Raw genomic sequence first — 27,762 nt, forward strand, 5'->3', positions numbered from 1 at the left:
TGAGGGGTGGAAGAGGAGAGGATACTTCCTCTTGTGGACGACATCACTCATTTCAAACTCAGACGGCGCCTCGAGTCCTGCCTCAGTGACCCATCTCTGGACAGCAATCCCATTGTGGGAAGGGTGGTTGGTGAGGGAGCGCCGCGCTGTGGGAGGGGCGGTGAGGGAGCGCCTCGCGGTGAAATGTGCGGCGAGGGAGCGCCGCAGTGTGGAAAGGGCAGTGGGGAGAGCCACGCTGTGAGAGGGGCGGTGAGGGAGCGCCGCAGTGTGAGAGGGGCGGAGTGAGGGAGCGCCGCAGTGTGGGAGGGGCGGTGAGGGAGCGCCACGCTGTGGGAGGGGCGGTGAGGGAGCGCCGCAGTGTGGGAAGGGCAGTGAGTGAGGGAGCGCCGCAGTGTAGGAGAGGCCCTGAGGGAGCGCAGCGGGCTGGGACGCAGTGCGGCCACTGGTTACGCGGAAGTTTCATGCCAAGTTTCCCTGCCCGTCCGGCTGCCCGTCAGGCAGGAACAGGGCCGGGGCATGGGGAGGAAAGGGGGGGGGGGGGGGATTATAGAGGGGAGGGGACGGGGTTATAGGAGGCTCCGCACAAAAAAGCTGGGAGGGGAGGGGAAGGGGGGGGTGCAGCATCTATGGAGCCGCTGTTACTGGCACGTTTTCGGGCCGAAACCCTTCTGGCAGAAGTCTGGGACCCAGGCGGCCGCTGTCCGCTGATTCCCTGCCGGCCGGGACCGGGGATACGGCGGGTTCACTGCGCCCCTCACGCCGCCTCCCTGCCCGCGGCGCTGCTCTTCTGGCAGTCGCTCTCCCGGGGCAGTCCGAGGCAAAATAGGATACTATACTATTATAACACTATAGCTTGTTATAGGATCTTTGGTCAGAGGGCCGCCTCCCCCCATCGCCAACAACGTACTTTAAGAAGGAACTGCAGATGCTGGAAAATCGAAGGTACCCAAAAATGCTGGAGAAACTTAGCGGGTGCAGCAGCATCTATCAATGGAGCGAAGGAGATAGGCAACGTTTCGGGCCGAAAGGTTGCCTATCTCCTTCGCTCCATAGGTGCTGCTGCACCCGCTGAGTTTCTCCAGCATGTTTGTGTACCGCCAACAATGTACAAATCTGGTCGAAAATGCAAACTAAGTTCTGAATAATCCGATTGTTTTTTCTGCAGTAACTCTAAAATGTCACAATGAGCATCGCTGTACGCATCGGGCTTTGCGGGAGGGACGGGCCTCTCTGAATCTGAAGAAGGGTCTCGACCCGAGACGCCACCCATCCCTTCTCTCCAGAGATGCTGCCTGTCCCGCTGAGTTACTCCAGCATTTTGTGTCTATCTTCGGTGTAAACCAGCATCTGCAGTTCCTTCCTACACATTAGACTAGACACTTTGATCGACGAGTCCGAGAAGTGTGTCAGGTTATCAGGCGCACAATTTACACAAGGTACAAAATAGAGGAGTAACTCAGCATCTCTGGAGAGAAGGAACGGGTGACGTTTCGGGTCGAGACCCTTCTTCATTTACACATTGACACACTTTCCTTTGTATCACTAAGAATTTCAAAGCGGAAAAGGAGTCCCCAGAGTTTCCTGTTCTGACACCATTGTCAAGGAAATATCAATAACAAATGTTGCAAAGACACACCAGAAGCCAGCCCAGTCATTGAGATCACGGCTGATCTTTAGCCCCGGCGCCACTTTTCCGGACTCATCCCATTGAACAACAGATGTAATCTAACATTTTATAAACAAGGCAGGGAGCAGCAGAGGAAAGACACGAAGTTTACGAGCAAATCTGCGGTTGGAGTTGTAGAGCTAGTTGTTGCAGTCAAAGACAGCATGACCAAAATCACGAGAACGAACTTAAAAGCGGTTGGAAAACGCCTTAGCGCCAGAGACCCGGGTTAGTTCCTGACGACGGGTGCTGTCGGAGCAGAGTTTGTACGTTCTCCCTGTGACCGCGTGGGTTTTTTTCCTGGTGCTCCGGTTTCCTCCCACACTCCAAAGACTTGCAGGTTTGGAAGTTTATTTGCTTCTGTAAATCGTCTCTATTGTATGGGATGCGAAAGTGGGATAACACAGTGTACGGGCGATCGAAGGTGGGAGTGGACTCGGTAGGAAGGGCAGCGAGGAAGGATCAGTCTGAAGAAGGGTTTCGGCCTGAAACGTCGCCTATTTCCTTCGCTTCATAGATGCTGCTGCACCCGCTGAGTTTCTCCAGCATTTTTGTGTACCTAGGAAACTGAACTATCTGTCTGAAGAAGAGTCCCGACCCGAAACGCCCAGCGCCCTTCCACCTTTCTCCAGAGATGCTGCCTGACCCACTGGGTTACTTTAGCACTTTGTGTCTATCTTCGGTACATGCCAGCATCTGCTGTTCCTTCCGACAGGTAAACTGAACTATTAGATGTCAACCGTCTGAGATAGTTAATCTGAAAAATAAATTGAGATGAAATACTATGGTTAGAAACATAGAAAATAGGTAATAGGAGTAGGCCATTCGGCCCTTCGAGCCACAACCGCCATTCAATATAATCATGGCTGATCATCCAAAATCACTACCCCGTTCCTGCTTTTTCCCCATATGTCCCTTGAGTCCTTTATCCCTAAGAGCTAAATTTAACTCTCTCTAGAAATCTTGAAATACAGTCAGTGGAGATAGTAGTGTCCTAACTAGTTTGATTATTAACTGGTGGAGAAACTGTGACTAGAACACTACACCAGTCTTTATTGCGTAGGGATGAAATGCAGATGCTGGTTCACACCGAAGATAGACACAAAATGCTGGAGTAACTCAGCGGGACAAGCAGCATCTCCAGAGAGAAGGAATGGGTGACATTTAGGGTCGAGCCCCTTCTTCAGACACAAATCATGTACCATTCTACATTTATTTTGGCATTGTCCCCTTTGATCTGTGTTTACACACCATCTCTCTATGTCTCCCTCTCCCCTGACTCTCAGTCTGAAGAATGGTCTCGACCCGAAACATCATCCTTTCCTTCTCTCCAGAGATGCTACCTGTCGGGCTGAGTTACTCCAGCATCTTTGGTGTCTGCATCCAGTTGTCGTCACTCAGTGCACGTAGGATTTGTGAGCACAAGGGATTGGACAAATTGCCATTAGCTTTTACTTGCCAAGAGTTTCACTTACATTGAGGCACCTTCATTTATAATCGCCCTTCAATACACAATTGTGGAGCAAACCTTTTCAGAGGAGTGGGACGTTCAGTTCCAATTTGATAACTTGGTTGTGTGGAATCTTTCTGTTTAAAGGGGCAACATGGAATCTGGTTCAATTGAAGAACGGGAATGCTTGCTACCAAACCTAAAGCCACGGCACAGGGAACTTCTACCTACACCATGTGGTCCAGTAAGTAGGATATATGTTTGTTACTTTGGTGCCATGGGTGAGCTCTGGTCAGCTCTGGGCTCACAAACATAACTCAGCTTAAGGTTGAGGAAATCTTTGATTCTGAAATGGTCATCCATGTTTCCAAATCCCTCCAGTTGATGCCTTTCCCAGCGAGGATCCATTGGGTGTTCAAATCCCTGGTCACTGATTTGGTGCCACTTTAGTTCCAAACAATAAGATCAAAATGGATGATGGCAAGCGAGACAGCATGTGAACTTCTTGTCACAAATGTGCTTGGCAATGACCATCTCCAACAGGAAAGACTCTAACCCACCAACCCTTGACATTCAATGACGTCACCATCGCTGAGTCCCTTGTTGACAACATCCTGGGGGTCACCATTGATTAGACACTCAACTGGATCTGCCACAAAAATATTATGACGACAAGACCAGGTCACAGGCTGGGTAGTGGGTACCGTTCTGAGACTCTCTTTGTGAAACTCCATAACCTTTCCACCATCCTCAAGGCATAAATCGGGTGACATGGTGGAGCAGCAGTAGAGTTGCTGCCTTACAATGCCAGAGATCTGGTTCAATCCTAACTGTAGGTGCTGTCTGCATGGAGTTTGTATGCTCTCCCAGTGACTGCAAGGGTTTTCTCCGGGTGCTCTGGTCTTCCCCCCACACTCCAAAGACTTGCAGCTTTGGAGGTTAATTAGCTTCTCTAAATCGCCTCTAGTGTGTAGGATGCTGAAGTGGGATAGCAGTGTACGAGCGATCGATGGCGGGAGTGGACTCGGTGGGAAGGGCAGTGAGGAAGCGTCATGGGCTCATGTTGTATTGGACTCAGCGGCCATTTCGCTTGTTTCATTTTACTGGAGTTTTATAAAGCAAATATTGTATCAAGATGAGATAATTCAATGCCTGGTTTCCATCTCACCTTCTCATTTTGTTTCTTAGGTCAAGCAATGTTTAGAGCTCTCCTGGTTAGAGAAGATCTACGTCTCTGCGGCAATCCTGTCCCTCCTGACTGTGCTAGGTGCTAACATTGCAAGCTTTGTACGTCAGAACAAAACTGAAACTACTGACTTAGGCAAGGAAGACGTAGCCATCTCGGTGATACAGCTCATTGGCATAGGTATGGTCCGTTCGGTTTCTGTACTGTTGGCGAATTACAACGTGACTAGAAATTGCTGTGATCCTATATTTTTTGGAATGTCGTTCTAGTGCAAATGAGCTTTACGTTGTCCCTCACCATAAATCCATCATGAGCGGAGGAGGTGGAAGTGAGAGCCAGCCATTCGGCCCCTCTCTCCCATTCAACGGTCATAGCTCATCTTTAACATCAGCACTTCTTTCCTGCACTAATTCAAAATCTCTTAATATCTAAACTGTGAAAGGATCGACTTGAATATGCTCAGCGACTCTCTCGGGCAGAGAATTCAAAAGGTTCACACACCCACTACGAAGATATTACTCCTTATCGTAGTCCTGAATGGCCGACCACCTAGCTTGAGGGTGGGACCTCGATAAACGTTATCCTAATATTTGCCCTGTCAAACCTCAGAAGAGTTTTCTACTATGTTCTGTCCCATTCATCATGTGGTCATGCCACATAGAGCGGTGGAAAGTTTCCTCAGGGTGAAATATGTTGGCATCATTGACAGGTGAGGTATCTGAGGTTTGTTACTCTGAGCTTGTTCCATGACGGAGAATCAGATCTTCAGGTGTGTGAGGACGGTGCATGATAATTAGGTGGAGTTTTCCATGACCTGATAGCATGAGAACTCATGGGCTTTGGAGCTAATATTAAGGAGTCCAAGAACTCCTGGTGTGGAGCACTTTTTATCACTTTGTTGGGCCAGTCCTGGTGGTGGGATGGAGTGATTCAAGGACAGAGATGGAGGAGGCTAGGGTACATCGTCATGTTAAGACATTCCTTGACCAGTCTGTGGAATGGCTCTTTCAGTTTAGACACTCATCGCCAGATATATTTGAGGAGGTTATTGAAATATCAGTTAAGCAGACTTCATCTTCAGGCACAGGTGAAGTTTCAGCTTTCAGGAAGTTCAAGTTTCATCCTTGCAGGTGGCTAATGTTGTACAATTTGTTATGAAGGCCAGCAGGGAGAAGCCAGGGAATTACAAGCAAACTAAGGGGTGACACGGTGGTGCAACTGTAGAGTTGCTGCCTTACTGTGCCAGGGACCTGGGTTCAATCCTGACAATGGGTGCTGAATTTGGACGTTCTCCCTGTGATCACATGGGTTTTCTCCGGGTGCTCCGGTTTCCTCCCACACTCCAAAGACGTACAGGTTTGTAGGTTGATTGGCTTTGGTAAGCTGTAAAATTGTCCCTAGTGTGTGTGGATTAGTGTATGGGATGATTGTTGGTTGGCATGGACCTCGGTGGGCCGAAGACCCTGTTGCTGTGCTGTATCTCTAAAGTCTAAAGTATAAAGGTCGATGAGTGGGGTGTAAATTACTGGAGGGGATTCTGAGGGACAGGATCTACCAGCATTTGGATTGACATGGACTGATTAGGTACAATCAGATTAACCTTTTTGAATCAGAAATAGTCTCAGAAACGTGTTGGAGTTTATTGAAGAGATATCCAAAATGTTTAATGAGGCGATTAATAGACGGGGTCAATCGAGGCACCTTTTTACAAATGCCTGGTTTATCTTGTGCTCATTACAGCTGGAATGTGAGTAGTTAGTAGACTGGAATTCTAAATTACTTAACGACAATGAATGAACTTTCACCATGTGCTCACTGTGATCACAGTTAATGATTTCATGGATTAAATCTTATTAGCCCATTAGGAACAAGGCAGAGTTTTATCTGGTCTGTGGTTGGCGTCTACAGGGTGGAGATGTTCAGCTGGTGTTCACGTGTCTATTGGTTGTGGAAGGAAAGCAGAAGTAACTGGATTACAGATTATGTTCAGTCCAGAGTGCGCTCACTATTTTTTTTTACCAAAGATAATTTTAATCAATTATTTACAAGAATAATATTTACAAAATACAAAATAATACCCACCACCATGGCACAAAGTAAAACAAATATTCTTAAATATCAATATACTGAAAATTAAACAACTATATGCCAGAGGAGGTAGTTGAGGCGGGTATTATCGCAACGTTTAAGAGACATAGAGGCAGGTACATGGATAGTATAGGTTTAGAGGGATGTAGGCCAAATGCAGGCAGGTGGGACTAGTGTAGATAGAACATGTTGGTCGGTGTGGGCAAGTTGGGCTTAGGGGCCTGTTTCCACGCTGAATGACTCTAAGACTCAACTGGAATTCAGATGGTTACAGCCTGTCTCAGTTGCAGTTTTTAAGATAGTTAAGGCAGCTGATAGACAGATAGATCAGTCTGAAGAAGGGTTCCGACCTGAAACACCTTCTGTCCATTCACTTCGAGTCATAGAGTGTTACAGCGTGGTAGCAGGCCCTTTGTCCACATGTCCCAGCTACACAACTTCACAGATGCTGCCTGACCCAATGAGTTCCTCTAGCACTTTGTGTTTTGATAGACAGTGTAGATTGTCAAAGTCAAAGTCAAATTTATTCGTCACATGCACCGGAAGGTGCAGTGATATGAATTTGCCAGCAGCGATACACTTAAAAAGGAACACACAGTACACAATAGAATTAACACAAACATCCACCACATTCACTGTGGCAGAAGGCAACAAAGTTCAGTCCTCCTCCCTTGTTCATCCATGGTCGGGGCCATGAACCCTCCTTAGTCGCTACTACGGACGGCCCGATGTACAGGCTCTCTCATCGGGATGATCGAAACTCCGACGTTGGGACGGCCAACACACTCTGCGGCTTGGATTGCCCTAATCGGCCACTTTCATATCGGAGACCTTGTCTTCAGGATGTCCACTCCACGCCCGCGGCTAGAAGCTCCGCAGACCACAGCTCCACGATGCCAGTCACCAGGCCAGCGATCGGAGCACTCCTTTCTGACCACCCCCAGCAAGGGTTTGCCTGCTCCGTGATGGAAAAAGTCCACGCTGCGCCCGCTGCTGAAGCCAACTCCGGGAAAGGCCGCTCCAATCCATGTTGTTAGGCCGTGAGGGAGGTGACATGGATAAAGTCGCCTCTCCGTCAAGGAGGTGACTGATAGCGGTTTCCCCCTTTCCCCTCCACTACCCCCAGCACAAGACACACCAAGAGACACCGAAGCTAACATTAGACTCACCAAAAAAACATAAAGAGTCGAAATAATGAACACACTGTGGTAAACAATGGTAATATATAATCCGGTGATATTCTGATCACACTTTATATAATACTGTTAGGCATGATTTTATACACTTGGCATGACGTGAGCAGTCTGACCCTGCCTGACATATTTTATCTGTTCACGCAATTGTATCAGAAATTTTTTCTGTGGAATAGTCACTGGACTTAACTCAACAAGGCATGTCGAATTCTGGATGGCCAAAACGCAGCTTGTGAGGCTGCTGCTGCAACGGAAATCTCCTTTAATTGTGTATCGGCATTAGCAGCGTCTAGAGTCCACACACATTCTGGGTTCTTCATCAACAGACTGCACAAGGGGACAGCTTTCTGCCTGAACCCTTCAGTGTGAGTCCAGCGACAGCCACCTATATATACTGAGACTGTCTCAGAGCCTCTCTATCCCAGGGCAACAGCAAGCTACAGATAGTTTCTATAGTTCTTGTTGTGCTTTGTGCTGTTTCTGCCGATGAGATTACTCTCCATAAATACAATCCCTTCTGTCTCGAATTCAGCCTGACATTCCTGAGCTAATGGCACAAACCAGAATCCATCGTTGATGGATGATACTTTAGTTTAGAGATACAGCGCAGAAACAGGCCCTTAGGCCCACCGAGTCTGCGCTGACCATCGATGCTTGTACACCAGCACTATTCTACACACTGGACAATTTACAATCTTTACTAAAGCCAATTACCCTACAAACCTGTACATCTTTGGAAGGTGGGAGGAAAAGAGAGCACCCAGAGAAAACCCATGCAATCACAGAGAAAATGTGCAAACTCCGTACAGACAAAACTTGAGGTTAGGATCAAACCGGGGTCTCTGGCGCTGTAAGGCAGCAACTCTAGCAACTGTCCATATGGTGCCAGCACAATAACCTGGCCCTCAACACCAGCAAAACCAAGGACCTGATTGTGGACTTTGGAAGCGGTAGGATGGGGACCCACAGTCTCGTTTATATCAACGGGTCGATGGTTGAAAGGGTCAAGAGCGTCAAACTCCTGGGCGTGCACATCTCTGAAGATCTTTCTTGGTCCGAGAACACTGATGCAATTATTAAGAGAGCACATCAGCGCCTCTACTTCCTGAGAAGATTACGGAGAGTCGGTTTGTCAAGGAGGACTCTCTCTAACTTCTACAGGTGCACAGTAGAGAGCATGCTGACCGGTTGCATCGTGGCTTGGTTCGGGAACTTGAGCGCCCTGGAGAGGAAAAGACTACAAAAAGTAGTAAACACTGCCCAGTCCATCACCGGCTCTGACCTTCCTTCCATCGAGGGGATCTATCGCAGCCGCTGCCTCAAATAGGCTGGCAGTATCATCAAAGACCCACACCATCCTGGCCACACACTCATCTCCCTGCTACCTTCAGGTGGAAGGTACAGGAGCCTGAAGACTGCAACAACCAGGTTCAGGAATAGCTACTTCCCCACAGCCATCAGGCTATTAAACTTGGCTCGGACAAAACTCTGAACATTAATATCCCATCATCTGTTATTTGCACTTTATCAGTATATGTGTGTATATATTTATATAATGGTATATGGACACACGGATCTGTTTTGTAGTCAATGCCTACTATGTTCTGTTGTGCTGAAGCAAAGCAAGAATTTCATTGTCTTATCAGGGACACATGACAATAAACTCACTTGACTTGACTTGAGGAAGATTGAGTGAACTTTATCGCCTTCCATCACAGTGAGGAATGCTGATTACACGGTGATGGATGTTTATGTTAAACTCTATCGTGTATTGTGTTATTTTTACTTGTATGGCTGGATGGAAACTTAAATATCACTGTACCCTAATTGGTGCATGTGACAATAAATGTGAACTTGAACTTGAATTAGCACACCCTTCAAATCTACCACAAACATGCTGATCAGTCGCAAGCACTGACTGAAAAAGCTCAATGTTCCTTTCTCGTGATAATTTTGTCCAGTTTCACCATAACTCATACAAAGGGTATGAAGAAAGGTCCCCATCGGAAACATTACCTATCCATATTTCCCAGGGATGTTGCCTGACCTGCTGAGTAATGCCAGCATTTTTGTGTCTTTTTTTGGTAAACCAGCATCTGCAATTTCCTTGTTCCTACACAGTACAAACCATTTCTGAACACAAACTGGTCGATCTACACAAAATAAACCAGTCTCCCATTTAGACTTGTTTCCTCATTATGCCTGATTCAAGGTTGCCCAATTGGGGTGAGCATAGAGTCTTTCAAACTGCACTTCCTAAATTCGAGTAATGGGTGGAGAAGTTTCCATTCCAGGCAGGAAAAGTAGGGAATGTTATTTTACACACAAGGGACCTCCTTTCTTCTGATTTAGTTTATAGTTTACAGATACATCTTGGAAACAGACCCTTTGGCCTGACCATCGATCACCCATTCACACTAGTTCTATGTTATCTCCCTCTCACGTCCACTCCCCACATGCTCGGAGCAATTTTACAGAGACCAATTAACCCCCAAACACGCACATCTTTGGGATGTCGGAGGAAACTAGTTTTCTCCATAAGGGGAGACGTCAAAGACATGCACCCATAGGAAACCCACGCGGTCACAGGGAGAATGTGGAAGCTCCACACAGACAGCACCCAAGGTCAGGATCAAACCTGGGTCTCTGGCGCTGTACGGTAGCAGGTCTCGCAGCTGCGCCTGCCTCCTACCCCACGTCTACTGCTGGCTGCCCGATGCAATCCCATCTCCTGTTATTAACTCATCCTATGGACACACCGGCAGTTGTCTTGATCAGTGGGGCAACATCACAAATAGCTGACCAGCGTCATTTAGGCTGGCACAATGTGTATGTGTGCCGTTCTCCAGCAACTGATCAGGCTAAGATACTTGGGGTATCTTGGTTGAATATGCCCCCCACGACTGCCGCACAGTTGCAGGCAAAGTGGCTCATTCTCCCACAATTAAAGGTCCCATCTTTGATCTCCTCTGCCCCAGTCCTTCTATGTGCAAGGCTCATACACTGGAGAGAGAGAGGTCACTGCTCGGTGTGTGTCTGACCCCTGCATCTAGCCTCACACTGACTGTTCTGACACCGAGTGAGCGGCTAATGCCCCCTGTACCCAGCCAGTCAGGATATTTGCAATCACTCACTCAAACGTTTCCTCTACTGCCACTTCTGCCAGCAAACAGGAAGAAACTTAAAACTCTTGAGTGTCTTCACAAAATGGAACTTGTGGTTAACTGGAACATCAGCATTTTTTGATTAACTCAGAGGGTCAGACAGCATCTCTGGAGAAAAGAAATAGGTGACATTATCGGGTCGGGACTCTGAAGAAGGGTCTCGACCCGACACCTCACCTATGCTTTTCCTCCAGAGATGCTGTCTGACCCGCTGAGTTACACCAGTTTTTGTGTCTCTTCGATTTAAACCAGCATATGCAGTTCCTTCCTACACACCTATTTTTATTACATTGATTACACACAAACCCTAAGGTGATCATCAGATCCAAATTCCATTCATAAGGTCCATAGCCTCCCAACTCATTAAAATCACCTACTCTAAGTTACTGCAACATTCAAACAAGCCTTTGTAAAACATGACAGTTCAGTTTGTCCCGACCTGAAACGTCACCTATCCATGTTCTCCAAAGCTGCCTGAGCCACTATTACTCCAGTACTTTTTGTATATTTTAACTCAGTTTTAGCTCACCAGCTTCTCATTTTCACCCTACAAACAGCTAACAATAGCCTGTTTCCTTTATCATCCTTACTTTTTTGCGTATCTTTCATTCATTATTCTTTATCCCTCTACATCATCTTCTATCTCTCTCCTTTCCCTTTCCCTTGACTTTCAGTCTGAAGAAGTGTCTCGACCCGAAACGTCACCCATTCCTTCTCTCCAGAGATGCAGCCTGTCCCGCTGAGTTGCTCCAGCTTTTTGTGCCTCTCTTTGGCTCATAGTTTTGCTGTCCATGATAAACTTGCACCTAGTTTCAACCAAACATTATCCCAGCTCGCATCCAATGCTGACTGCTGGTTAAAATGTGCCTGTTTCAATTGCTTCCTGATTGTTGCCTCTCCTCTCCCTAAGATCTCTGTGTCCTTGTGTTCCTGGCCTCCCGAAGATCCATTGAACTTTAATTGGAAGCCCGGTTGATTAAGATGCTTTATTAGTATGAGTGCTGCCAGTGACTCTGGGACTAATGTACCGCTCTCTCTGCCTCTCCCTCTCTCCCTCCAGTGTTCTGCATTTACTACGTGTTACGTGGAGTTCTGCAGGAGAATCAGCAGGAGCTGCTGGCGTTTATTCTGTCCATCTTGTTGCTTTTAGTCCGTTCTCTGGTGAACTTCATCGCAACTGAACCCGAGGAGAAGAAAGCCATTGTGGTGAGTGTCGATGGTTCGAGATTTTTAAGGCCGAGTTTGACAGATCTTGATTAGTACGGGTGTCAGGGGTTGTGGGGAGAAGGCAGGAGAATGGGGTTGAGCTGGAACGATAGATCAGCCACGATTGAATGGCGGAGTAGACTTGATGGGCCAAATGACCTAATTCTGCTCCTAGAACATATGAACTTCACTGCACATACGACTGTCACCTTGTCCCTCAGAGCGCCTGTTGCTTGCACACACACAACACTGTTTCCGTAGCTCCAGTGAAGCATGCTGTCAGGCGTGACTATCCACACACCGCAGATGCTGGAAATCTCAAATAAAAACTGAAATCGCTGGAAAAACTTAGCAGGTCAGGCAGCAGCTGCGGAGAGAGAAGCAGTTAAAGTGGGTAGCTTACATCCCAACGGTATGAATATTGAATTCACCAACTTTAGATAACCGCTAAAAAACCAACTCCCTCCCCCCTCCTCCACTTTCCTCCTCCCACCCCCGTTCCCCACCTGAGCCCTGACTGAACTCGTACCTATGTCCACCCTCCCCCTCTCCTTAAACCAACAATTCACTTCTAGTCAATCCTCTAACTTCACCATTCGCGACTAATCCTTTTGTCTCGCACATTGTGTGTGTTAATCTCTGGCCTTTGTCCAACAATCTTCCTATTAATCCCCATTCCCCCCTCCACCCCCTCCGCCTGTGTTCACCCATGACCCTGCCACCTGTCCTGCCCCTCCACTCCTCCAGCTTTCCTTCTCCCCACCCATGCAATCTGTCTGAGGAAGGATCCCGACCCGTACCGTCATCTATCCAGGGATGCCGTCTGACACTCTGTGTTAACTCCAGCATTTTGTGCCTATCGCCAGTAGAAGTCCCACAATATCAAAGCGGAAGCGGATGCCGTACAGAGGGCGTGCCCCCCTGTTGGAGGGTCAGTGGCAAGCGAGACTGCACGTCAGAGGGGTGGTGCAGAGCGGTCGGTAACCTAAATAATAAACCAATGTCAAAGCACAACCTACAAAATATTAGGCAGACAAAAATGCTGGAGAAACTCAGCGGGTGAAACTCAGCGGGTGAGTTTCTCCAGCATTTTTGTCTTCCTTCGATTTTTCCAGCATCTGCAGTTCCTTCTTAAACTTACAAAATATTTCCACTTTTAATTTGACGCGTTGACAAATACTGGTGCACCAGTCTCCAGTGTTGGCACTTATGCAAGATCCTTCTCTAAATTTCAGCATTTCACTTGTTTATGCAACTGCATCCTCCTTTGCAGGAAGGCACCTTGTTCCGTAGCTGTTAAATTAGTCTTCAGCAGTGCCAGTGTTTCCCTGCTGGTGTGGAAATCACATAACAATGGCTTATTGATTTCATTTCTATGAATCAACATGAAAGGGATCAAGCAGAATCTCAAAGATGCTGCCTGACCTGCTGAGTTACTCCAGCATTCTGTGCCTATCTTCGGTATAAACCAGCATCTGCAGTTCCTTCCTGCACTGAATCTCAAAGCACTTTCCTCTCAGCTCACCCTTTAGTTTATGTCCCCTGTTTGCTGAGTGTTCAGAGTTTTGCATTCTCATTTCCTTTGTCAGTTATATTTATAAATAATTCTGATAATGGAATTGGAAGCTCTGTGTGCATGTTTACCATAGATACTGTGATGGGTTGCTTTGTAAGCGGTGTGAAGGCAGCATGAAACTACAAAGCGATGAATGGGTTGTGCAAGGTTGGCAGTCTGCCTGAAATAATTTCTTCAGTTTTAATGAGACAACCTCTTGGTCTTTAAAGTGAATACAACTCTAGTCTTCTCAATCTTTTTGCATTCGGTATGGGCACAACCCCAGAAACAGTTTGGTGAACCTGCACTACCAATCCCCCCCCCCAATGGCAGGTATATTCATTTCACAGAATCATACAGCGTGGACACAGCCCTTCGGCCAAACTTGTCCACACTGACCAACATGTCCCATCTACACTCATCCAACCCGCATACATTTGAATGAGCAAAGCACAGATGGATGTAGAATTAATGTACACAAGTAGGATGGTCGCCATGGACATGGTGAGCCTGTTTCTTTGTGGTACGTCAATAATTCTTAATTTCTTAAACTCTTAATTTTGTACATTTATTTATTCTCCTATGCGCACCTCCCCTGAACTGATCATTTGTTGTTCACTGCTCCTCTCACAGCCCCCGCCCTGAATTCTATCTCTCCCCCTCTCCACCTTATCTGCAACCTCCCTTTTGCCGAGAACATGTTTTATCTGCCGTTCTGCCCACTGATCATAGAGACATTACTGTTTCTCTTTAAACATATTCTGCCTGAAACGATGAGCGTCTCTCTATTGGAATCAGAAAAACCATGTTCAGAGTCTCCACAATTTCCTCATTTGCTTCCCTCAAGGGGCCTGGACCAACATTTATTGTCCACTCTGGCCGCACGTGTGAAGGTCGGTTCGGTTGCTGTTGGAACTGCTGCAATTCTCTGCTGCAGACAACCCCACAGTGTTGTTGGGCAGGGAGTTCCTGGTGTTAGATGCCGGAGATCCTTGTCAATATGAATTAGGGGAGTGGGCAAATTGCAGAAGAACCTGATCTCCTTCTCTTCCTTGACGGCACCAGCCTTGAGCTTGGGAGGTGCTGCTGGACTCGTCTGGTTGAGGATCTGCGATGCATTTTGCAGGTGGCGCACACAGGTGGTGGAGGGGATGAGTGTTCAGGATAGTGCATTGTGCTGCGTTGTGTGCTCAAGTTCATAGGTTGTAGGAGCAGAATATGGCAATTCAGCCCATCAAGTGTACACCGCCGTTTAATCATGGCTAATCTATCTTTCCCTCTCCATTCTGCCTTCTCCCCATAACCCTTGACTGGTCAAGAGTCTTGTCAATCTGCCCCTGAAAAATGTCCATTGACGGCCTCCACAGCCGTCTGTGGCAATTAATTCCACAAATGCACCACCCTCTGACTAAAGAAATTCTTTCTTACCTCCTTTCTAATTGTACATCCTTTTATTTTGAGGCTATGGCCTCTGGTCTATCTTGTGGCCCTTGTGGCTAAGGGGATCTGGAGGGGTATGGAGAGAAGGAGGGGGTACGGGATACTGAGTTGCTGATGTGTGCTCAAGTTCATAGGTTGTAGGAGCAGAATATGGCAATTCAGCCCCATCAAGGTGCACCGCCGTTTAATCAGGGCTAATCTATCTTTCCCTCTCCATTCTGCTGCCCTTGACTGGTCAAGAGTCTTTCAATCTGCCCCTGAAAAATTTCCATTGACGGCCTCCACATGCCGTCTGTGGCAATTCCACAAATGCACCACCCTCCCACTAAGAAATTCTTTCTTAAATAAATGTCATCCTTTATTTTGAGGATATGGCCTCTGGTCCTAGACTCTCCCACTAGTGGAAATATCCTCATCACATTCATCTATCCAGGCCTTTCACTATTCCTTTTCTCCAGAGATGTTGCCTGTCCCGCTGAGTTACTCCAGCTTTTTGTGTCTATCTTCGCTTTAAACCAGCATCCGCAGTTCCTTCCTGCAGACTTGTACCAATTGTCCCGACTTCTCCTGGTGTGTTTCAGATCCGGTTTGCGTGCATTGTGGCGTTCGGATTGTTCCTGATGGCAGCGAGCCTCTGCTACCTGATCAAGAGACCCAACTTCATGGCGTTCCGCGTGGGCGGGGCCCTGGAGAGCGTCCAGTCCCACTACCTCACCCTGAACCTCGGCTTTTCTCTGGTGACCTTCGACCTTCAAGCTCAGGTGACGTTGGGAACAACCACATTCGTGCATCGCGGCAGGACTTTTTTATTTGCTGGGTCGTTTGTTGATTCCCTGAACACCGCACCTCCCCTCACTGACCCTCCTGCAGTAGGGTCTAGCCCCCGAACATAAAGTCTCCTATCAACTGCTACAGATCCGTCCCCATTGATGGATCTGGAGTCAAGCCAGACCATGGTAGGTTGGCCAACTTCATCCCCTGAAAGACATGGTGGACCAGGTGGGTTTGTTCAGCAAATCAGTGGGTTCATGTTAACCATGACTGTAGTTTGGTTTAGAGATACAGCATAGAAACAGGCCCTTCAGCCCACCGTGTTCATGCCAACCATCTACTAGTTCTTTTGATCCCATCTCCTCATCCACTCCCTACACACTAGGAGGTACTTTACAGAGGCTAATTACCCTACAAACCCACATGTATTTAGGATGTGGGAGGAAACTGAGATATCCAGAGGAAACCTACGTGGTCACAGGGAGAATGTACAGGCACTACACAGACAGCACCCGATGTCAGGATTGAACCTGGGACTCTGGTTCTGTGAGGCAGTGGCTCCACTAGCTGCTCCACTTTGACACATGCCCGTGTCGACAATGACAGGTGTTTTTTTAATTCCGTGTCTGGGAGCGTAAACAAGTGCATATGTTTGCGTGTGTGTGTGTGTGTGTGCACTTGAATGCACATTATATACAGCATGTGTATTGCTACATCTGTGTGCACACGCATGTGACTGAGTGTGCGTAAATATGCACACGCTGGATTGTGCATGCTGTGGGCGTGTGAGAGCGAGTGAGAGTGAGTGAGTGAGAGTGAGTGAGAGTGAGAGTGAGTGAGTGTGAGCGAGAGTTAGTGAGTGAGTGTGAGCGAGAGTTAGTGAGTGAGTGTGAGCGAGAGAGTTAGTGAGTGAGTGTGAGCGAGAGGTAGTGAGTGAGTGTGAGCGAGAGTTAGGGAGTTAGTGTGAGTTAGTGAGTGAGTGCGTGTGAGTGAATGTGAGAGAGTATGACTATGTGTGAGTGAGTGTGTGAGTGAGTGTGTGAGTGAGGTGGCTGGTTGTTAGTGAGTTGTCCCTAGTGGCAGTGAGTGTTGGGGCACTGTTCTGAGAGTAGTAGCGAGTAGTGTGGACGCCGTGGAGACTTTCTGACTGAAGTGAGTGCAGCCTCGTGAGGTGAGTGAGAGGAGCCCATCAGCTTTCCCCTGCTGCATGCGTGTGAGTGATCTATGTGAGAGAGTCTGACTATGTGTGAGCTGTGAAGATTCAACGGTGAATTGTTCCTGAGTGTGTGCAGCACAAGAGTGTGTGAGCGAGTGAGTGTGAGTGTGTGGCTGGTTATCCTGTACCCTGGAATAAGCTTGATGGGTGCTTCCTAGTGGCAGTGACTGTGCCTCTTGTTGGGGCACTGTTCTCCTCGCTCAGTAGTAGCGAGTACCGTGGACGCCGTGGAGACTTTCTGACTGAAACGCAACCCGTGCAGCCTCGCTAACCCTGCTCACTTCTCCCCTGCAGCTCTGCCTGTGTGTTCTCCTGATGGCAGGAGCCCCTCAGCCTTCCCTGCTGCATGCCATCATCCTGGGAGTGGGCATCTTCTGGGCACTCTTCAAAGCTGTAATCGGCCTCGCAGCTGTAAGTACCAAGATTCAACGGTCTGTTGTTCCTAAAGCATCTTTCACATAGAACCGTGCAGCACAAGAACATGCCTGGCAGCCCACGGTGTTTATGCTGAACCTGATGCAAAGTTAAACCTCAGTGTGAACATGATCAATACCCCTTCATTCCCTGCATTTAGCACGTGCCCATGTAAAAGCCTCTGATATGCCACCACCACTACTCCTGGCAGCACCTTCCAGGCACCAACCAAACTGCATTAAAAAAAAATTCCCCGCACATCACCTTTAAACCTTTCTCCTCCACCTTAAAGCTATGCCCTCTAGTCTTTGTATTTTCACCCTGGGAAAAACATTCTGTCTGTCTACCCCATCTACGCCCCTCATCATTTTACACAACTCCTATCAGGTCTCCTCTCAGCTCTACATCACCTGGCATCACCCAGGGAAGGGCTTCTCAAAGAGCAATCAATCTCCGCACAGCAGTCAGAAGGAAGTCAGGAATGTTAGGACCCCTCCATAACGTTAGACCTAATCCCCCCCCCCCCCCTCCCCCCCCCCCCTGAGGGCACGTAATCCCTCATCGTAACTCCTCATAAAATCCAGATCCCAACTTGTACTGGTAATACTCGTTCTGCTTACTATTTTACCCCGATTCCCCCGTGACTACGTGAAGACCCCCCCAAAATCCCCCCCCCCCACAGGCAGAGACCACCACAATGGAGTGAGAGACCACCATCCACCTGGATGGACAATCACCTGTCAACAGTGCAAGCGGTCCCAGGGTGGGGCGAGGGTCGCTCCTCCCAGGTGGACCCCCCCCCCCCTCCCCCCCATCAAGACCCCCCCTCCAAAAGGCTTCTGACCTCAAACCCCCCCCCCCTTCCTGGACAGAGCGAGCGAACCCCTTCGATTCCTCCCTCTGAACAGTGTGTGGCCCCCTCCCCGAACAGAGCAAGAGAATCTGAGACCCTACCCCCACCCCCCCTCCCCCAGATGAAGTGAGGACCAGGTCCCTGGCTCTGTCCAGGTGGGGAGAGGGGAATCTCACTCTCCCCTGAGCCTTGACAGCAGCCGGGAATGAATTAAACCTGGAATCAGAGGCAGCCACAGTTGTGGTGGCCGTGAGACTATATGGTGGTCGTGGACCCCACCGCCACTCTCTTTCCAGGAAGGAGCTCAGCCCCACGTGTGACTTCAGGCCCACAGCACGGTGGTGGTGGCCCAAGTGAGAGACTCAGTGGCACCGTAACGTACCTTCACCACTACAGCCATTCCAGGGCGCAGCTCCCTCCTGTCCTCCAGGGGGCGTGGGCGGGCAAAAAATGCCAGTCTTGCACAGACGATCAGATCCCGAATGTTTACACAACATCAAGTGTGGCACGGTGGCGCAGCAGTGGAGCTGCTGCCTCACAGTATCAGTGACACAGGTTCGATCCTGACTACAGGTGCTGTCTGTATGCAGTTTGCACATCCACGCTGTGGCCATGCGGGCTTTCTCCAGGTGCTGCGGTTTCCTCCCACATCCCAAAGACCTGCAGGTTTGTAGGTCAATTGGCTTCTGTAAATTTCCCCTAACGTGTAGGCCACAGGAGTAGGGTGACATGGAGGTAATGAATTGTGCGATCAATGGTCAGCATAGACTCGGTGTCCAAAGAGCCTGTATCCATGATTATCTCTAAAATCTAAACATCACGTCCCTGGAGAAGTGGAATAGCAGAACATACAATACAATACAATTTATTTGAGATTTAATGGCACTGCTGTTGCCATTCTAAAGTTATTGCAAAGCAGAGTGCCGGGAATACTGACAATGCTGGATGTCAGTGTTACCCTGTGCTCTAAAACTACTGAGAACTTGGTTGCCAAATGCTGACTTCAGTGTTGCTTCCCGCTGAGCCTCAACATCGCGGTGTTTCTCAACCTTCTGGGTTCTGGCAACCGTTTCAATTCCTCCTTTTACCGCCTATTTTTAGTTTAACTGAAAATGCACTGTTTTTCTGGAACTCAAACGTGAATAATTGCCAAATTGCCAAAATGAGATAATCGTCAACTGAGATATCATAATACAAGGCTTCTCGAACCGAAATAAGCAGCATGTTCACTGTTGTAGAATGGCTCCAGCTTGCATGGCTGATTTCTCTCTATTCTTGGACACAGTTGGTTAGTAAGTTAGCATATGACACCAGGGTTGCTGGTCGCAGACTGTCAGGAAGGTTGTCGCTGTACATGAGCGGGATATAGATCCGCTACAGAAATGGGCAGAAAAATGGCAGATGGAGTTTAATCCAAGCAAGTCTGAGGTGTTGCACTTTGGGAGGTCAGATGCAAGGGGAAAATATACAATTAATGGTTGAACACTTAACAGGATTGATGTACAGAGGGATCTTGGGGTCCAAGTCCATAACTCCCTGAAAGTGGCAACACAATCAGATAGAGTGGTAAAGAATGCGTATGGTATGCTTCCCTTCATAGGTCAGGGCATTGACTACACGAGTCAGGAAATCGTGATGCAGCTTTATGCGACATTGGTCACCCAGGTTTAGAGTATTGTGTGCAAGTCTGGCCACCCAAATACAGAACGGGTGTGGAGACTTTGGAAAGGGTGCAGTGGAGGTTTACTAGAGTGATGCCTGGATTAGGGCATATTAGCTACTGGGAAAGGTTGAACAGACTTGGATTGTTTTCTCTGGAACACCAGAGGTTGAGGGGAGACCTGCTAGAAGTGCCCTTTTCCCAGGATGGAGATGTCACATATGAGAGTGCGTAGCTTTAAGCTGAGTAGGCAAAGTTTGAAGGGGCTAAGCAGAGTGTAAAAAACGCATTTCTCCCTATGACTGGGTGATACCATATGATGAGCCACTGCTATATCCACTCCAAGGGTGTCAGAATCAGAGAGATTCAGGGTGGAGGGTGGCATTCTGTCATAAAGGGATTATCAGACTGACCCCACTCCCAGGCACTGATCGTGACGTCACAGCTCTCAAAGTCACAAAGCCATCCAAGTTACCCACTATCCCTCCAAGGGCCAGTGGTCATGTCTGGCAGCTTGGTGATAGGATGGGCCCACTAGTAACAGGCTCTGCCTGCTAACCATGAACCCAGGAGACTGGGGCTGGGGAGGAGAGTCCACAGGAGCATTCAGTTGTCAGAGCCCTGGGTGAACTGGTGCATGGACAGTGGCAGTGATGCTGGGACGTGTGAGGGGTAGCAGTGGGGGGCTGGATCCAGGAGCCTGTGGCCAAGTCTTGGCACAGAGGCAGGTCCTGGCTCAAATACTGGAGTGTTTCACCAGAGCTGATCTGTGGCTGGTGGACCTGGTGGCTGAGAATGACAGGTGTGTGGGTGTGCGTGCGTGCGTGTGAGATAGTTTGTGAGTGTGTGGTAGAGTGAGTGTGAGAGAGTGTGTGTGAGAATGTGTGTGAGTGTGCGAGAGTGCGTGTGCAAGAGTGTGCGTGTGGTCTCTCTCCTGTCTCAGTGATGATTCTCTGTACTGTCTGAAGCCAGGTTGTTTCCTCATTACAGATCCTAAAGGAGAAGAAGCCTCTTGTGTGGGTGTTCTTGGTGCAGAACCTCCCAGAGCTGGTCTACCTGGGCTATCTCATCTACCTGGTGAGTAGGAACCGGTCAACGCCTGTGTTCATTATTTTCAGGCTGTAGGTTTTTCAAGGGATCGCTGAGTGTTAACAGCTCAAGGCATTAGATACATGACACATTGGATTTCTGCAGGAGGGGGATTAGCATTTGAAGTTGATGACAGTGTTGATGAAATGTTGTCGGTAACGTTGGGGTCGACCCGCAGTGTAAAGCTCCCATTAATCACGGGGAGGTCACTGGAATTTTTATTTGGCAGAAGTGAAGCAGGGAGGGGAGTCTGAGCTCACCTCGCACCCCACCCCCACCCCCCTGCCCCTCAATCCTGTGCCACAACTGATTGCGAATATTGTTTACGTGCGACATAGTTTCATTTAGTTGCTCCTAGTTAATGATTTAAAAAAAGCAGCTACCAATGATGTTTTACTTTAGTTTAGAGATACAGCATGGAAACAGGCCCTTCAGCCCACTGAGTCCGTGCTGACCAACGATCGCCCATACACTAGTTCTACGTAATCCCGGTTTTGCATCCTACACACCAATGGCAATTTACAGGAAGCCAATTAACCTACAAACACGTCCGGGTCTCTGGCACTGTAAGGCAGCAACTCTACCACTGTGCCATTGTGCTGCCCGATTTAGGTCTATTTAGATTTAATCTTAACAATTCACCCAGCATAACTTGCCATTTGCAAGGGAGAATTCCAGATTCCTCCTTGGAATTGTGTTGGTGCGTGGGATTGGGAAAAACCTATCATCCTCAACAGTTACCAGGGAAATGAATGGAGAGGCTGATATCTGCCGTTGTTTAAATCTTAATATTGAGTTTTCCCTGCGATCTCCTGTATGTTAATGTGTCTTCTCTTGTTCCATGGTGTCTGTGTAGATTAGCAGAGTGTGGATATATGAACGGACCTACATTCTTGAAGCAGGCGCAGTAACGGGCATCCTGATCTCTTTCACCATCAAGGTTGGCCTGTTGGTCTCCATGGTCAGGGTCTACCACTGCTTTGGTCAGGGTCTCCACGAGAGAAGTAAGTGGGCATCAGGTGTTGATGTGGAGGGACATGAGGGGGTGGTGGGGTGTGAGGGATGAGCGGTGTGAGATGGGGGGGCATAAGGGATGAGGGCAAGAGGGGTGGTGTAGGGGGCGAGGGGTGGGGAATGGGGAGATGAGGTGTGATAGTGCAAATACCTGCCCTAACCCACATCAGCTCATCCTCCTGCCCTATCTCATGTCTAGGCCCATTCACCTTGCCTAGACACCGGGTTGTGTTGGGATTGTCCCTCACAGTTGTGCTCCCCGGGATGAATATGTCTTTACATTAAGGTCTGCCTTTGCTCGGGAATCCTCACAGCGAGGTTGAATTCCTGCAGTGACCAGCTGTGCCGTGGGGTGTGAGGCTCAATTGCAGCCAGCCCCATCCTTTGCGATCTTGTATTGGTCACAAAGGAATGCCCCCAGTGACAACTTCATACACTGGCTTGGTCTGCACACAACCTCCACCAGCTTCTAGTGTGTCCCGGCCTGTGTAGTCATATTAGAATGCAGGAAAGACAGCAGCCAAAGCCTGCGCAATCAGCTGCCACACGCATGTTTAATTATTACATTTAAAATAAATCTGTGGGATTCTGCATATGCCAGAGAGATAGGCAGAAGCTTAAAGGCACTTCTTAGAGGTGTAACACCCTCCCCTCCTTCCACTACTCCCCCCTCCTGTCCACCCTCCCTCCCACCCCCGCCCCTCAGTCCAGCTCACCATGACAATGCAACCCCCTGTCCCCTCCTCCCACAGCGCAATGAACCCACCACTACACCACAACATTCCTACCGTCTGCCACTGGAGCAACTACTTAGATTTGTGCTCAGGACCCAATAATGAGACCCAAATCCCCAACCTCCCAGGTGTGTTTGCTGCCCTTTGAACCACAGCCGATGCCTGCTGACTCTAGCATGTTGTGGCCCAGTCCACGGGTTAATTTCACAGGTTGGTCTATTTGGTCTTGAACCCCATTCTCATTAACACTTACCTTGTTCCCCCCGTCTTCCCCAGTGTTCGCTGTGCCTGGCACATGTCCCTAGGCCGAGACTTCTCCAAAGGTAAGGCTCTTCCCCCTCTCTCATGATTTCCCTCATCTTTACTGGTGAAACTCTGTTTCAATGTTCCCAATGTTGGGCGAGTCCAGAGCTAAGGGGCCACAGTCTTAGAATAAAGGGGAGGTCATTTAAGACTGAGGTGAGAAAAAACCTTTTCACCCAGAGAGTTGTGAATTTATGGAATTCCCTGCCACAGAGGGCAGTGGAGGCCAAATCACTGTATGGCTTTAAGAGAGAGTTAGGTAGAGCTCTAGGGGCTAGTGGAGTCAAGGGATATGGGGAGAAGGCAGGCACGGGTTATTGATAGGGGATGATCAGCCATGGTCACAATGAATGGCGATGCTGGCTCGAAGGGCCGAATGGCCTCCTCCTGCACCTATTTTCTATGTTTCTCTGTTTCCAAGCGTCTGCACATGGTCAGGTATACTGGAGTGCAGGTACATAGTTCCTTGAAAGTGGCATCACAGGTAGATAGGGTGCTCAAAAAGGCTTTTGTTACATTGGCCTTCATAAGAGTATTGGACAAGACCCCACAGAACATTGATGTCTATAGCTTCCTGGAAATGGCAATGTAAGTGGACAGGGTGGTAAAGAAGTTGATGGCATACTTGCTTTCATCGATCAGGGTGTTGAGTATAAAGGGGAGGAAGTGATGTTGCAGCTGTACTATACTTTGGTTAGGCCACGTGTTGTTGGCATTTGCTGCTATACAGGAAGGACGATGAGGCTTTGAGAAGGTTTCATCAGAGGTTGACCAGGATGTTGCCTGGATTGCAGAGTTGATCCATCTCTTTTATCCTCCCCCTTTTCCCTCCCCTCTGTCCCCTTCCACTCATATCCCTCCCAATGGCTTTACGCCACTTCTCTTCTCACCCGACACCCTCTTGTTTCCTTTTCACCGCTAACTTTAATCATTTACTTCACCCGTCCGCAAGTCAAGACTCCCCTACCTCTACCCACCTAACCAGGTCTCGTCTCACCCCCACCTCTTGTCAGCTCCCTCCCCTGTCCATCAGCCTGAAGAAGGGGGCTGACCAAAATATCGCCTGCCCATTCCCTCCCCAGTTGCTGCCTGACCCGCTGAATTCCAGTAGAGTTGCTGCCTTACAGCACCAGAGACCCAGGTTCGATCCCGACTATAGGTGCTGCCTGTACGGAGTTTGCACGCTCTCCCTGTGACCACATGGGTTTCTCTCACATTATTACAAAGGTGTGTGGGTTTATAGGTTAATTGGCTTCTGTATACAGAAAGGACTAGTATATAAGCGATCGTTGGTCAGCATTAACTGTGGGCTGAAGGGCCTGTTTACAAACTGTACCTCTAAACTAAACTAAGTAGAGGAGTTTGTTCTTGGGACTGGTGACCTGCAGGGTTCCTCAGGAGGAGGAACATCAAATGGAGCAAGAGGGAAGTCTGAGGCATCATCAAAATGGGCAAACGCTGAAAGGTCGGGACAATTTACAGAAGCCAATTAACCCACACATCTTTGTAATGTGTGAGGAAACCAGGGCACCCGGAGATAATCCACACGGTCACAGGCAGAACATGCAAACTCCGTACAGACAGCACCCATAGTCAGGTTCGAACCGGGTCTCTGGCGCTGTGAGGCAGCAATTCTGAAAGGTATTTTCTCTCGCCAGGTTCCCGACTCGTTTCCCAAGGACGCAACCTTGCCTGCACATCCCTTCCACGCCTTGTGAAATGTATCAGATCTGCGCCGGGACCTGGTTGTGACATGATGAGCTGTGGGCTGTGGGCTATGTACCAGTGTGGAGCAGCAGGACCAGACAGGAGAGCACAGCACCCACCAGCCATGTCACAGCTCCATGACCGAGGCCAAGAGGACTGAACATCCACGTCAACGGTCGGTTTTATACAGCGATCACTCAGGGTGCCGAGTCATTTATTTTTATATCTCTAATCTTTCTAAAATAATGTTTGGAACTAAGACTTTTAAATATTCTCACTGTGGTTAGTTGTGACAACTGGGTTATTACAGAAGATGTGCTTTGTACAAACGGGCAGGTCGATATTTTCCTGGCTTTTACTCCCACTGTCTTGCACAATGATGCTTCTAGGAGTGGCAACTTCTGATTGTTGGCGCAGTTTGAATCGGAATAAATCAGCGGTGGCCACTGACATGCGCCAGGTCAAACGATGGAGCGAGGAACCAGGTTGACATTCCAGGTCACAAACGCACCAATTCCCGTGAATTATAAGTTGTACGGAATAAATACTCACCAGAGTGGCCATACCTTGCAGAGACGTCACAATGCTGAGGAAGGGTCCCAACAGGAAATGTCTCTATTGCATCTCCGTCCTCCACTTCCTTGCTGCACAATGCAGTGTCCAGATATCTGGTTGGGGGTGGGGTGGGGTGGGATGGCCAGTGACGTCTGAGAGTGGGGCAGTGGGAGGTATGGTCTCAGCAGAAGGCTGTGCAACTACAAATCCACTCTATGAAAGCCAGTAGACCATTCACCTTCACCCCCCCCACCGTGCCTGCAAACTGCCTCTTATTGACTGATCTTGTGCCCTTATCCCTTTCCCAGTCAATTCCCGTTAGAATAGGAAGCTGGCTTCCTGGAAAAGTTACCTTCGTTCCTATCGTGCTGCATCTGCCCATTCCCTCAACCTGTTCACAACTCCAAGGAGCAGAATCAGGCCATTCGGCCCATAAAGTCTACTCTGCCATTCAATCATGGCTGATCTATCTCTCTGACATCCGTATTATTCAAGAATCTATCTATCTCTGCCTTAAATATATCCACTGACTTGGCCTCCACAGCCTTCTGTGGCAAAGAATTCCACAGATTCACCACCCTCTGACTGAAGAAATAGATGCGAGAGGCAACTCATGCAGTCACAGGAAGAACTTAAACCCTCTACACTACCGGCCCCAGGGGTTGGGATGCTTCTTCTTGTGTATGGCGTGCACGGCCTAAAGTTGTAGGACAACTTGTTCTATTTGATTGTGCACGCCGGGTTGATTGCATTCGTCGAAACAGGGCGGACCACGTGATGGTTGCAATCTTCCATCCCGGGGGTTGGGATTGACCCCAGATCTGTGGTGCTACGAGGCAGTGGCCCAACTATTGACATCAGGCTAGAGCCCGGTGGACCGGCTAAACCAGCTGTGGTTCCAAATATCCTTACTGCTTCCTTTTTATAAAATAGTGGAACTACATCAGCTACACTCCAACCGTGTAGTTTCGTCACACCCTTGCAAATGCTTTCTTTAATTCCAGGGCCATTTCCTGAAGTATTCTTGCATATAGGGTATCAGGCTCTGGGATTTATCAGCATTGAGATCAACACTTCCCTGCTTGCAGCTGACTTCATTTAGTTCCTGCCCTGAGTTCCCCAACATTTGCAGCCTCAGGAAATTGCAGCAGTGGAAGCAGCCCAGACCAAAACACAAACCAACCTCCTTTCCAATGACTCCATTTATATCTCATGCTGCCTCGCCAAGGCCAGCAGCATAGTCAAGGATGAGTCACACTCTGGCCACTTCTCCCCTCTCCCATCGGGCAAAATGTATAGAAGTGTGAAAACGCACACCTCTAGGATCACGGACAGTTTCGTCGCAGCTGTTATCAGGCAACTGAACCATCCTACCAACAATAGTGAGCAGTGCTGAACTACTATCTACCTCATTGGAGACCCTCGGACTATCTTTGATCGGAGTTTACTGGCTTTATCTTGCACTAAACGTTATTCACCTTATTCCTTTCATCATGCCTCTGTACACTGTGGATGTCTCGATTGTAATCATGTATAGCCTTTCTGCTGGTTAGCATTCCACAAAAGCTTTTCACTGTACCTCGGTACGTGTGACAATAAACTAAACTCAAACGCTCCCCCTTGTCCCCTCCTCCACCACCCTCCCCAAACCTAGATCCCAGTTCACCATCCGAGACCAGTGACCCAGATACTAGACCTATCCGATGTTGCATTACACGTGTTACTGTATCTTGTTAGAGAATTGAACAATGTGTAACTAACTGTATCATGCCCATTTTATAAATAAAATCACTTTGGAAAGATCATTTTGAACGGAATAACATCTACTGCCCCTAGTATCATCATGATATTGAAATGGATACAGAAGAGATCAGTCAGTCAATGAAACAGCGGGTAGACAAAAGTGCTGGAGAAACTCAGCGGGTGCAGCAGCATCTATGGAGCGAAGGAAATAGGCAACGTTTCGGGCCAAAACCCTTCTTCAATGAAACAGCAATTGTGTGGATTTCCATTATGTCCACTCGTGTGGACATAATGGGCAAAGCAGGTTCGTAGGAGCATTAGGCCCATTCACATTTCACGTTGGGAGAGTGACCAAGAACTTGTCAAATAGAAAAAAACTATCTCTCCAGACATCGTTGAGCACCGCACCCACTCTGCCGGTCTGGCACATCTGTGTGGGGCACGAAGCAGATAACATATCAGGTTTAGGACCTTCAGTCATGTTTCTTCCTTCAAATGCTTTGCCAGACCAGCTGAGTGTTGTAACTCAGTGGAATGGGTTAGGTCAATAGGGATCATAGAATTGGGCCATTTGGCCCATCAAGTCTACTCTGCCATCTAATCATGGCTGATCTATCTCTCCCTCCAACCCCCATTCTCCTGCCTTAACCCCATAACCTCTGACACCTGTACTAATCAAGAACCTGTCAATCTCCACTTTAAAGATACTCAATGACTTGGCCTCCACAGCCATCAATGGCAATAAATCCCACAGA

General features: G+C 48.4%; 1 protein-coding gene across 2 annotated transcripts; it reads left to right on the forward strand.

Annotated features, from left to right (window-relative positions):
* LOC129711688 (uncharacterized) lies at positions 1-27,695 on the forward strand. 2 transcript variants are annotated; one of them, XM_055659536.1, is made up of 10 exons: positions 1-130; positions 3,264-3,360; positions 4,305-4,482; positions 11,808-11,953; positions 15,530-15,709; positions 17,230-17,346; positions 20,853-20,939; positions 21,808-21,955; positions 22,976-23,022; positions 24,661-27,695. In XM_055659536.1, exons 2-9 carry the CDS (start codon positions 3,271-3,273, stop codon positions 23,002-23,004), a joined length of 975 nt encoding a protein of 324 aa, XP_055515511.1. In that variant the 5' UTR covers positions 1-130; positions 3,264-3,270; the 3' UTR covers positions 23,005-23,022; positions 24,661-27,695. The 2 variants fall into 2 exon arrangements, with proteins under 2 accessions (XP_055515511.1, XP_055515512.1); XM_055659537.1 differs by lacking the exon at positions 1-130 and adding an exon at positions 1,647-2,006.
* The last annotated feature ends 67 nt before the right edge of the window (positions 27,696-27,762 follow it).

Source organism: Leucoraja erinacea, chromosome 30, assembly GCF_028641065.1.
Source record: "Leucoraja erinacea ecotype New England chromosome 30, Leri_hhj_1, whole genome shotgun sequence".
Lineage (NCBI taxonomy): Eukaryota > Metazoa > Chordata > Chondrichthyes > Rajiformes > Rajidae > Leucoraja > Leucoraja erinaceus.

Coding starts and splice junctions, on each gene's coding strand:
- LOC129711688 (XM_055659536.1), top strand. CDS start 3,271: ATGGAATCTGGTTCAATTGAAGAACGGGAATGCTTGCTACCAAACCTA. Junction 11,954..15,529: donor AGGAGAAGAAAGCCATTGTG/GTGAGTGTCGAT, acceptor GGTGTGTTTCAG/ATCCGGTTTGCGTGCATTGT. Junction 21,956..22,975: donor TCAGGGTCTCCACGAGAGAA/GTAAGTGGGCAT, acceptor CGTCTTCCCCAG/TGTTCGCTGTGCCTGGCACA.